This window comes from Perca flavescens, chromosome 6, assembly GCF_004354835.1.
Source record: "Perca flavescens isolate YP-PL-M2 chromosome 6, PFLA_1.0, whole genome shotgun sequence".
Lineage (NCBI taxonomy): Eukaryota > Metazoa > Chordata > Actinopteri > Perciformes > Percidae > Perca > Perca flavescens.
Window position 1 is genome coordinate 26,785,957 of NC_041336.1, and position 11,840 is coordinate 26,797,796.

Sequence of the window (11,840 nt, forward strand, 5' to 3'; positions counted from 1 at the left end):
GGTGAAAACACAGGCAGATACTTCTCCATCATGCAATACCATCAGGGAGGTGTCCGATTGGCCCCAAATTTATTCTGCAGCAGGACGACATATGGCAAACATACAGCCAAGGTCATTAAGAACTATCTTCAGCGTAAAGAAGAACAAGAAGTCCTGGAAGTGATGGCATGGCCCCCACAGAGCCCTGATCTCAGCATCATCGAGTTTGTCTGGGATTACATGAAGAGACAGAAGGATTTGAGGAAGCCTACATGAACAGATCTGTGGTTATTCTCCAAGATGTTTGGAACAACCTACCAGCCTGAGTTCCTTCAAAGACTGTGTGCAAGTGTACCTAGAAGAATTGATGCTGCCTTGAAGGCAAAGGGTGGTCACACCAAATATTGATTTGATTTAGATTCCTCTTCTGTCCATTCACTGCATTTTGTTAAGTGATGAATAGAAACTATTAACACTTCCATTTTTGAAAGCATTCTTAGTTTACAGCATTTTTTTTTCATACCTGCTTAAAACATTTGCACAGTACTGTACATATTCATGTTTGATCAAATAAAAGATGTTGATGGTTTATCTGGAACAAAACGCATTCATGAACATTTCATGTTTGGCCTCATTTACCACTGATACACTGTACTGCTACTGAATATTTTTATTTACAATGTCACAATTCATTGCATATGTCACATTACCACACATGGTTAATTGCTTTGTCAGAGCTCTCGTACATATAGTGTATGAATGTCTCTTGGAAATTCTTTTTTGTTAACAAAGGAGGCCTTCTACTTTCTTCTGCAGATGATTTACCAGAACTGTTGGTCCAAGCAAAGGCAACAAACAGGACTCTTCATTACCACAGACACACAGACACAACAAAGTGTTCAGCAGATATTGAACATCTCTCAATTGGACTGTACACATCTGAAGCTAAAGCTCTGCACGCTAAAAAAGATCTTCTGGGTTTAGGTACAGGAGGTGACTGTATGTTCAGATCTACATATTCTATCAATCAATAAGCTCATTGGTAAATGTAATGCAAATGCTGATAAGAAGATCATGTTGGCCATCGGATGGAGAACATTTTGCAAATATACAGAACCAAAAAATAGCCTTTTTTAAAATCATATTCCACTCTTGCACACCAAACCAGTTTTAGTCACTCCACGTATTTAAATTAAATACACAGGCTTGTGCCTTTAAAAGTTATAAGCCCTGTCAGATGACCATGTGTTCTAGGTTTGTAGGACTTGGTGCTGGTTCTGGCTCACACTCTGCACCAGGGAAGTTGTTTGGGTGTCGTGTCATTCATTACATGCTAGTTGGGACTTTTTGTTTCCTGTTCTTTGTTGGGACCCCTGTCCTCTCAAACTCCAGCTTCTCTTGGATGTACTCCTGCTTACACAGCTCGAAGAACGCAGGGTCCTTGTAGCTGGTGGAAGACAGAAGGTACAGTATTTATTTTACAGAATAAATGTAGCTCTGTATGACTCATTTGTATGGTGATTATATGGTTTTGAGGTGACTGAGACTTGATAGACAACAGTTGAGAGTGCGAGGGTGGCTGACAAGAGTGGGTAAGCCCATGCAGAAGATGTTGGCGCGATACCACAGCTTACGGTGTGAGTGCTGAGTGTTGCAGAGGAAATTGCAAAAGACTCACTGTATTGTCAGACATTCCTTCAGTGCTGCATTCTCCTCTCGACACTTAAACACCATAAAGAAACCAGTCTCTTTACAGCAGTGGTTGAAGGCTGGAGGGAGGTAGAGAAGGAAGGAGTTAGAGAAAGGGTGAAATTAGCAGGAAAAGAGGAACAAGTTCAACATGTACACTAGCTTCAAACATAAATGTATGAATAGAACTTGCTTAAAATAGATTAAACATCCTACATTTTACCATATACTATTTGATTCTAGAGTACACGCCCAGAAAAGAAGACAAGTAGCCACAAGCAAACCAAGATGGGCCTCATCTTCGCACTCCACCACAAGAAGGAACCTGGTCTCTCTGGCCCTATCAAACTGAAACCAAGGAATCAACATAGCTGTGGTCGCCTAGTTTCCACATTGGCACTTTAGTCAGCCCAGTACCTGCTAGGGCTGTCAACGAATATTCTTAATTTGAAAATATATTCAAATTGTAAAAAAAGAAGAAAAAAATCCATTATTATACATACAGACAATCAAATATGAAAATGTATATTGTGAAAACACAAAACAAAGGCAGCACTACAGGTCTTTTCAAAACGGGGAGCGACTGATGCGCCTTGTAATTCAGGCGAGCAGGCAGGTAGGGAGCGCTGGGCAAGCGGACCAAAATCCCGTGAAACTGTCGCGGCCGTGCTCGTCTCACACACACACCCGCCGCCAGCGTTGAATTGACAACGGAGACACAAATGACAAGCCGCTCCACGAGGCTGCGTCAGTGACACTGCGCCCTGGCTACTAGTGTATTCCAGATTAAAACGTGCAAGGTCCTCGTAAATAACGTGTCGAAGACTGAGTCTTCACCTTGTTAGCAAGCTCTTTCTCAAGGCTTTAATTAGAAAAAAAGACTGCCCTCCCATGTCCCCTTCCAAACAGCTGACATCATACAGTAATTACCTTTATCAGTGGCATCAGTATGGTTATCACACAGACACTTTCATCAGGATGCAGATGTGAAAAAACCAACTGCAAAACCAATTTGGAGAAGCAGAACAGTGCGACTAATCTAATCAGCAAACGCCTCATCCCTGTCCCATGGTACTAATAGAAGCTGCAGAGGGTTGCCTTTCTGATCGCAGCTGCACCAAAAGGCAAATCTATGAGCCGGGCTTTATGTCAGAAAAGGCCCTTCTAAAGAAAAGTGTGATGCCGCATTTACTTTAAGCTGTCTTGTTTGCCATTTTTAAAGATGCAGAAGTGTAGTTTGGCAGTTAGTAGAAAAGCAGAAGCTAGGGGCATGAACGTTTAGGGAGACTTGGACCTTTAGAGGAAGATAGAAGGTGTGAACCTCTAATACATTATTACTTGAAACGGAACATAAATCTCACTAGAGCAAGATTTATGTATTTCTGAATAATGAAATTAATTAATAATGAAACAGTAACAGTGAAAAAGTATGTAGTAGTTGGGGAAAAATGACTTCTTTTTTTTTTAATTCCATATTTTGAGCGTGGGGATCCAGACACCCCACACCAGCCTGAATGAATTTAACGTCCATCCGAGTATCTTTCTGCAAACCAAAGCAAAAATATAACAGTAGCCAATGTCAATGTCATGAAGTGGTTGCTCATTAAGTATGTGGGTTGTTTAAACGGTGGATTCTAAAAGACATGCGAAAGTACTGACATGAAGCACCAATGCAAAAGGAAAAATCCCGTTGGGTCAAATAAAACTACAAAGATGTTGCGTACAGGTCAGTAGTACTTGTCAGGTTCAACAACAAAGCCTACAATATAGAGCTGTGGGCTGTTGGAGGCGTGTGGAGACAGATCATACAAGAAAACATACTACTAGAGATCTTTTTGTTTTTGTTTTTTTGACTTTCCTTTGTAAAACACAATCATACACACACACGCGGGAGCCCAGTGCAGGCACAAACATAAAGAATGACATGATAGAGGGCGGACATGGAGGTGTGAAAATGAGTAGGACGAGAAGCTAGTAATGTGAGGGGGGTTTCCACAACCCACACAGTCACGGTCTGCCCCATCACCTTAGGCTGCATGTGCACCGTTTCCCTGCGTGAGCAGTACACACTGGTTCATACAGGCTGTCATCAGATTTCACAAAACCACATCACCTAGTCATTATCCGGATGATGTGCTGCTGCTGCAGCAGACAGGGCATATGCGAGCAAAGCTGCAGCCAGCATTTCCATGCAGATGAAGTGGCAACTGGTGTTATGCCAAATTGGCCTGCTCCTCAATTCAGAGAAAATTAAAAGGACTCAAGAAGTGGGTGTTCATGGTGGTGGGAAACAGTTTGGCCAAATAAGAGTCAAAAGATTATAAAGGGACAGGAAAAACTCATTTAGAAATTCCATAGAAGGAACATATTAAATAACCTCCAAACCAACACATGTAGTGTTGCAGATTATGATCTACAGGTGTCAAAATAATTCCAAAACTATGAAGTTACCATTTGAAAAAGAATTATAACGTTAAATGCCTTGATGAATAACCCATCTTTAGTGTGAGAGTGAGACTTTTGTGGCTGTATTTAAAATAACACAACATACATCATGGCCTGGAGTCAGATTTTCTGTTAGATTGCATGTATTAAATATAGTTGTGGAGTCACACATACTCAGACATAAAGTCTGGTGAACAGGCTATTATAAGCAGACTTTAAGCCAAATTTTGAGGAAGAAGTTAAACCATAAATAAGGAACATTAATGAACTGTGTTTTCATATTATCTAAAAAAAAAAAAAGAAAGAAAAACAAGTGGTGTTCTCCAACACTGTCTAAATTTCTAGGCATTTCTTTGTTTTACAGCCTTCCAAAATCTACAATTTCTTCTAATTGTATAATAAAATGCAGATTACGAAACTAAACTGGTGGGTCGCAATATCATATTGTGATGCTTAACTGTCATGAGAACTGAATATTATTAGATAAAATAATCATCTAAAATGATCACAATGAGGGACTAAATGAATTATCCTGTCATACTTCCATGACGTGATGTGCAGTGTGCACTAAATCCACTGCTCACTCATGCTGAGTATAATAAGGCTTTTGTAGTACACATTCCTAACTTTAAATGAACAAGTAGTATAGTATGAAGGTTTATTTTTGACCTTTTCTTAAATACAAAGACTTTCAGTTTGCAGGGGTGTATTAAATATAGTAAATACACAGAGGGATTTGATAAACTTGGATTATAAATTGTATAACTGATTTCCAGACCATTATGCATGCATCTATTTAAGGAAATTGAGTTAAAAGGTCCATTGTGTGGGAATTTCTCCCATCTAGCGTTGAGATCATATATCGCAATCAACTCTCTCGCGCCATGCAGTTCAAAGTACGTATTACAGCTACGGTAGCCATTCAGCGTCTCTTTCCATCCCCTTTTCCTTCATCAGGTCTTTCCATCTTTGGACATTTCCAATGTTCACTCAATTTTTTTATGATGACGCCGGTCTCTTGTTCTTTTCAATTAGGGGTGGGAATCACCAGAGGCCTCACGATACGATATCATCACGATACTTACTTCACGATACAATATTATTGCGATTTTAAAGATACTGCAATATTCTGCGATATATTGCAATTTATTACCAAATTTTTCCCAATTTCAAATTATGTCCCCAAAAGAAAACTTTGTCAACATCTGTTTTATCTAAAAAGATACATTTCTCTGTTTGTTCATCTCACTTCAATTTTATTGCTGCAAAATGGGATTGTGTCAAACAGACAAACTGACCAACACATGTATAATAAAAGATCGATACTGTGTATCGATACAGTATTGCCACGGAAAATATTGCGATACTATGCTGTATGGATTTTGAATACGTGTGGTCCTCCATGTTTCTTTCTTCAAACTAGTCGGGGCCGGGAAGCGACAACACCCATTAGCAGCATTAGCAGCACCTGCAAGTTTATCGTGCGACAGCGAAAACGCGAAAAGCGGAGCAGTATGTCCTGTACGTCCCTTACCGGCTAACGTATTTCAAGATGGCGCATGAATATGGAGCGTCTACCCCAGTTCATGCAAATGCAAATGTAAAATTTCAAGCCAAAAGGAATACCTGGAATTGATGGTGGTGGTAAATATTCATGAAAAAAGGACAAATTTGTGAAAGGGCAACACAGATTTGGATAATGAACAACTAAACACGTTACACACTGGACCTTTGAAGAATGGTTGGAAAGACAAGGTAAAAGATAGTGCTTTTTGACCTTTACTAATGCAGCTAATGTGCTAGTATGCTGTATTTTGTTCTATGTACAATCCTTTTTTTATTGCATTCAGAATACAGGATCCACTCACGCTGCGTCCAAAATAGCATACTATGCACTAGATACCCAATTTCTGTTCTATCGTTCAACATACTTTTGTGTGAATAAACAGGCGTTAGAGCTGGCCGATTTTTTTCCCCTAAAAAAATCTGTGAATTTTTTTATAAAAAACTCGATTTACGATTCGATTTGATTTTTACCCCCTTATAATCCCCATATAAATATACCCCCAAAATAACTGCGAACTGTAAATATATTTTAAAAATATATATTCATTGTATTTAGTTAAAGTGCATCAACATAAACAAAATTGCACAGGCAAACGCTTTCTCTAACTGAAAAGTCCTGTGCAGTGTGCAACAAAGAATTGAAAAAAAAAAATTGTTAAACATCCAAATTATTTATAATGTATTCGATTTTTTCAAAATATGAATCGATTTGACCTACCAACTCGATTTTTAAATCAAATCGATTTTTTTCCCAGCCCTAACAGGCGTATGTATGGTTTCAGATGCATTGAGCTGTAATTACGTCACTTCAGGAGAGCCTCCTTGCTGGTTGAAGACACCTAACCAATAACCATGGTAACTAATGCCAACCGCAGCTCTACAGACCTCTGCAAATCTACCGCAGGGCATTACTTAATGCTAGCTGGTCAAATTCTCTATTGGTCTCTTCTCTTATCGTCAAAATGGCGATTCAGGTAAGACTTGCAAACGTTAGCTGCGTGGGCTACATGGCTTATGGAAAGAGGTGAGGGTGTTGTTGTATTGCACTGGGAATTTGCTAAACTACATGACTTCATGCTTCTTCCTTGGTGGCTGTCCACCATTGTCTGTTATGAATGTCGTCATCACTACCACATTGCATTGTGGGGTATTATGCCAAAGATTGCTTGCGGACCCAATTTAACCAGGATTTGTAAATCAAACAATGCATAAATAATAATCAATCAATCACATTTAAAATAGCATTATACTAGTGAACTTATTTGTGGATGGAAACAAAGATTCTCTAAATTAAAGATGCATTACACGCTGCCCCAATGGTATCAAACGGAAAGTGTAGTGAAATTCATGTGGATGGATGAAAAGATATATTTGCATGATGTATTTATATTTCTTTTGCTATCATTAGATATTTACACAGCTTTCATAAAAGCAAAAATCCTATTAGATGGGAACCCTGGGACAAAGTTATCTGGGGCATTCGCAAATCTTTGTTGATTTTAAATCGGTGTTGCCAGATCTCGTGAAAATGTGTTGCTGAGACAGAAACAGATCTCAAACAAAGTTAATTTCCTGATTTGTCAGTCTGAAAAAAATGCCATTTTAGTGTCAGAATGTTAGGGAGATATGTGGCTTGTAAAAAAAAGGGCTCCAATATTTACTTTCGTGTAGGGCTGCACGATATAAGGAAAATATCTAATCGTGATTATTTTGACTAATATTGTGATATGATTCACGATAATGGAGGGAATGGTAATTTTTGTATCCTTATTCTCATTTTCAATGAAAAAATTAAATTTAAATTTCAAAAATCTAAATGATTATAGTGGGATTTTTGTAAGGATGTGTTAAAAACAAAGATTTTTTCTTTAGTCCGTAGGATTCGATAGGTAGACTGGGACGGTTCTGCAATTTGGATATTGCGCTAGTCCATATTGCGATTTCAATAAAATTCTGATAAATTGTGCAGTGCTACTTTGGTGAATATGGGGCGAAAGAATAGGTCATAATCTGTGTTCACGTTTACTTCTCTCATTGGAATCAATACACTCAGGACCTGCCGCTAGTCTCCTTAAGAGGCGTGGCAGTAGTGAAACCCACGTGACACAGATACAGGAAATTGCTGAGTTGGGTGGTCTCGCTAAACCGTCTCTGATGAATAAAGACAGGGACGTCGTTAGGCCTATTTTAGGGGGGCTGAAGCTACCCCAAAATGTTCCTAAATGTTACAGTGCACTCTGTATCACTCACTATGTTAAATCAATCTTCCCTCACCATTTATCGTTCTGTATCGTCGTGCACCGCAGTCTCTCTGCAGTCTCTCCTTGTAAAAAGCTGTGCAGCTTCAGGTTTATCACGGATGCGCTCTGCTGTCGACATGCTGCGGCAGATGTGACGCGCTTGTGCTCCGTGTATTTCTGCCATAGTTTCGGTTATCCACCTCCGATGTATAGCAGCGTACAGCCACTTCCCTAAACGTCTAATTCAGCGACAAGTCTCAAACGGGGCTCTGTGTCTGTCAGAAGGTCTGAGATCTACCGTATCAGCATTAGGGCTGTGCATTGGCAAGAATCTTGCGATACGATACGTATCACAATACATGGGTCACGATTCAATATATTTCGATACTGTGCGTAAGGCGATATATTGGGATTTTTTTTTAAGTATAATTTTAGAAAAACTAATATTTAAAAGACGACATGATGTTCAGAAAATCCAAAGAAGTTTACTTTAGGTAAACAATTCAGTACAAAAGAAAATCAAACTGCCAGTTTAGGATTGTGGCTCACAGGTTCTTAGTGAGCAAATTTTGATATGCTAAAGTAGGCTAAAGTTCAGCTAAATTGTTAGCTTCTAGCAAAAAGTCAGGCACTGCTAGGCACCGTTAGGCAAGGACACTAGCGGTGTGTCTAAGCATAGCCATCTAGCGGTAGGGGGTTTAAACACAACATAAACGTGAACCACTGTCTTACATGAATATTTTTTTTTATTTAAGGAGAGAAAGAGTAGCACGAGGCTGCTTGATTGAGGTCAGTAACGTTAGTGGTCTACAGCAATGGTTCTCAAAGTGGTTCTTGATAGCAGCATTAGCAGCACCTGCAAGTTTATCGTGCGACAGCCAAAACGCGAAAAGCGGAGCAGTATGTCCTGTACGTCCCTTACCGGCTAACGTATTTCAAGATGGCGCATGAATATGGAGCATCTACCCCAGTTCATGCAAATGCAAATGTAAAATTTCAAGCCAAAAGGAATACTTGGAATTGATGGTGGTGGTAAATATTCATGAAAAAAGGACAAATTTGTGAAAGGGCAACACAGATTTGGATAATGAACAACTAAACACGTTACACACTGGACCTTTGAAGAAGGGTTAGAAAGACAAGGTAAAAGATAGTGCTTTTTGACCTTTACTAATGCAGCTAATGTGCTAGTATGCTGTATTTTGTTCTATGTACAATCCTTTTTTTATTGCATTCAGAATACAGGATCCACTCAGGCTGCGTCCAAAATAGCATACTATGCACTACATACCCAATTTCTGTTCTATCGTTCAACACTTTTGTGTGAATAAACAGGCGTTAGAGCTGGGCGATTTTTTTCCCCTAAAAAAATCTGTGATTTTTTTATAAAAAACTCGATTTACGATTCGATTTGATTTTTACCCCCCTTCCATTTAAGACAAAATAACTGCGAACTGTAAATATATTTTAAAAATATATATTCATTGTATTTAGTTAAAGTGCATCAACATAAACAAAATTGCACAGGCAAACCCTTTCTCTAACTGAAAAGTCCTGTGCAGTGTGCAACAAAGATTGTTAAACGTCCAAATTATTTATAATGTATTCGATTTTTTCAAAATATGAATCGATTTCACCTACCAACTTGATTTAATAAATTAAACCAACTTGAGTAATAAATTAAACAAGTATGTAGATGTAGAAGTATGTAGACTAAACATGAGCATGCATACATATAGTAATCGTCTAAACTTTTATTCCTCCGCCATCAGGTTATTAAATTATGACAGTAGCTACTTTAAATAGGATCCTTATCAACAGCTTACATGATAAAGTATGCAACAATGATTATTTTATTCTTTCTATAGTACTGCTCTTTTTTTTTTTTGGGGGGTTCCTTTTAATCAACAGTGGGTAGACAGGAAAGGGGGAGAGAAAGAGAGGTGATGACACAGAGGGCCGCAGGTCGGATTCGAACCCGGGTCGCTGCAAAGGACTCATGACATGACACTGATTTAACCACTCTACCGTGCAGTAATAGTAGTAAGTGTAATTAAATAGTCTTATTTTGACCTGCAACTTTTCTAATAGAGAGAGGAATTAGGTATGGTATTACTTTATCACACATTTATACAAGCAGATGGATAGCATTTAAGTCATAGCCTACAGAAGACCTCAGCAGGAGCACAGTCTGGCCTAAGTAAGTTCCCCCATGCAGCTTTGATGTATCTAAAAGCTAACATTCGAGTAACGTTGTTAAGTAAGATTTTGCAAGGGAAAGTTTTGCATAGGGGCTAGCCCCCCGCCCGTCTTTCAATCCTAGTGACATCCCTGAATAAAGACAAAACTATTTTAGTTTTCCAATTGCAAAATGTGTAAAGTAAATTAATTTGTATGTGTAGTGTAAATGTCACCAGCAAAACCAAACACAACACAATAATGTCTGTGGTCCTGCTTTTCTAAACTAGAGTTTTATTTATTAGGTTGGACTTTTGGGTAGGGTTCTAACAGTCGCACAGCGATACACACACCTTCAACTTTCTGAGCACAGCGCTCCTTGGCTTTCTCCCTCATCATTTTGGGGATAAGGACATCTTTCTCCACATGCCTCAGTTGGATCTCCCCTGAGAGAGCAGGGCAAACAGAAAGACAGATACACAGGTAAAACATCAGAACCATTGAGGTCAGCGTTGTTATCATCATCATCATCGTCATCATCATCATCATCATCATCATCATCATCATCATCATCCCCCGTGCATGCCTCTTATGTTATCTTATGTTATGGCTTATGTTAATTATTAGAGACTTTTGCTTCAGTGTACTCACACATGAGAGACACATTCTGCCATATTGTATCTATGCATTCCAGGGCAACATCATCACTGTTCATTACATTCATGCAGACGACCGAACAGCGTTCAATGCTATAAAGTCAATTTCAGACAGTGTACATATTACCTAGCTAGTGGATAGACAAGAAGAATAATTATCATTTGCCATTTTAGTTTACTTATGCTAGCTAACGTTAGCCACACGAGTCCACATAACATTGAATAATGTTAGTCTTTCCTGAATGCTCGGAGCTAAATAAAGCTGTATAAAGAGCGACATAACTTGGATACTTAGGTAACGTTATGTCATAATAGGTACGCCATGCATTTAAGAGAGCAGAAATGTTTAATACCTGTGTTAGCTGCCTCCATTGTGGTAATGTGTTTCAAAACAAATGTGACCTACAGTAGCTCACGTACACTCAAAATACTTCCGCTGACGCATTTAGGCAGCGTAAGAAACTACAAATCCCAGAGTCACACACGGTCTTATGGGATTTACCCATTGACTGATACTACAGTATGGATTTACCGGTAGATTTCAGCTAATACGTCCATGGTTTACAATCCGGCAGCTCTGCTGTCTTTGCAAACTTATTCAACTTATATTTAATATCAGAGAGGTGGTGATTTAGATCTATGGTTATTTCTGTTGGTGTTCCTGATGATTTGCCGTTTCCACTTACATTCATAAGATACCCATCAAATTAATGCTTATCCATTATTGTGGTTAAGCATAACAATAGTAATATTTTTAATAATAGTAACAATAACTATTATTATTATTATTATTATTACTATTATTATTATTATTATTATTATTATTATACATTCAAGGTTTTCATTGTAATTGCACTAAAATTAGGTGTGAGGTAGGCCTAAGTATGTATGAAAAAAATCGGACAGCTAAACCCAATCACAACACAAAAATAGTTTGCTCCAGAAAAACAAACCTGCTATTTCCTTGGACAACATTTTACGGTACAGGAGGTTGGCATGCTATTAACACATTAACACAAGGTTTTCTAATTTGTGAGTAATGTCGTTGCTAAGCATCATAGTGAAGTCTTTTTTTTAATGTGAAATA

At 38.5% G+C, this 11,840-nt stretch overlaps 1 protein-coding gene across 1 annotated transcript; it reads right to left on the bottom strand.

Annotated features, from left to right (window-relative positions):
* Positions 1–631: 631 nt before the first annotated feature.
* On the bottom strand, positions 632–11,210 carry cmc1 (C-x(9)-C motif containing 1). Its single transcript, XM_028580836.1, has 4 exons — positions 11,107–11,210; positions 10,451–10,543; positions 1,658–1,748; positions 632–1,426 (listed from the first exon to the last, which is right to left on the bottom strand). Exons 1-4 carry the CDS (start codon positions 11,123–11,125, stop codon positions 1,306–1,308), a joined length of 324 nt encoding a protein of 107 aa, XP_028436637.1. The 5' UTR covers positions 11,126–11,210; the 3' UTR covers positions 632–1,305.
* Positions 11,211–11,840: the final 630 nt, after the last annotated feature.

What these genes read in the sequence shown, in the direction of transcription:
- cmc1 (XM_028580836.1), bottom strand. An exon ending in CTGTGCTCAGAAAGTTGAAG is followed by an intron (nt 1,749 to 10,450) that starts GTGTGTGTATCG and finishes ACCTCCCTCCAG; the next exon opens with CCTTCAACCACTGCTGTAAA. An exon ending in AAGGAATGTCTGACAATACA is followed by an intron (nt 1,427 to 1,657) that starts GTGAGTCTTTTG and finishes GTCTTCCACCAG; the next exon opens with CTACAAGGACCCTGCGTTCT.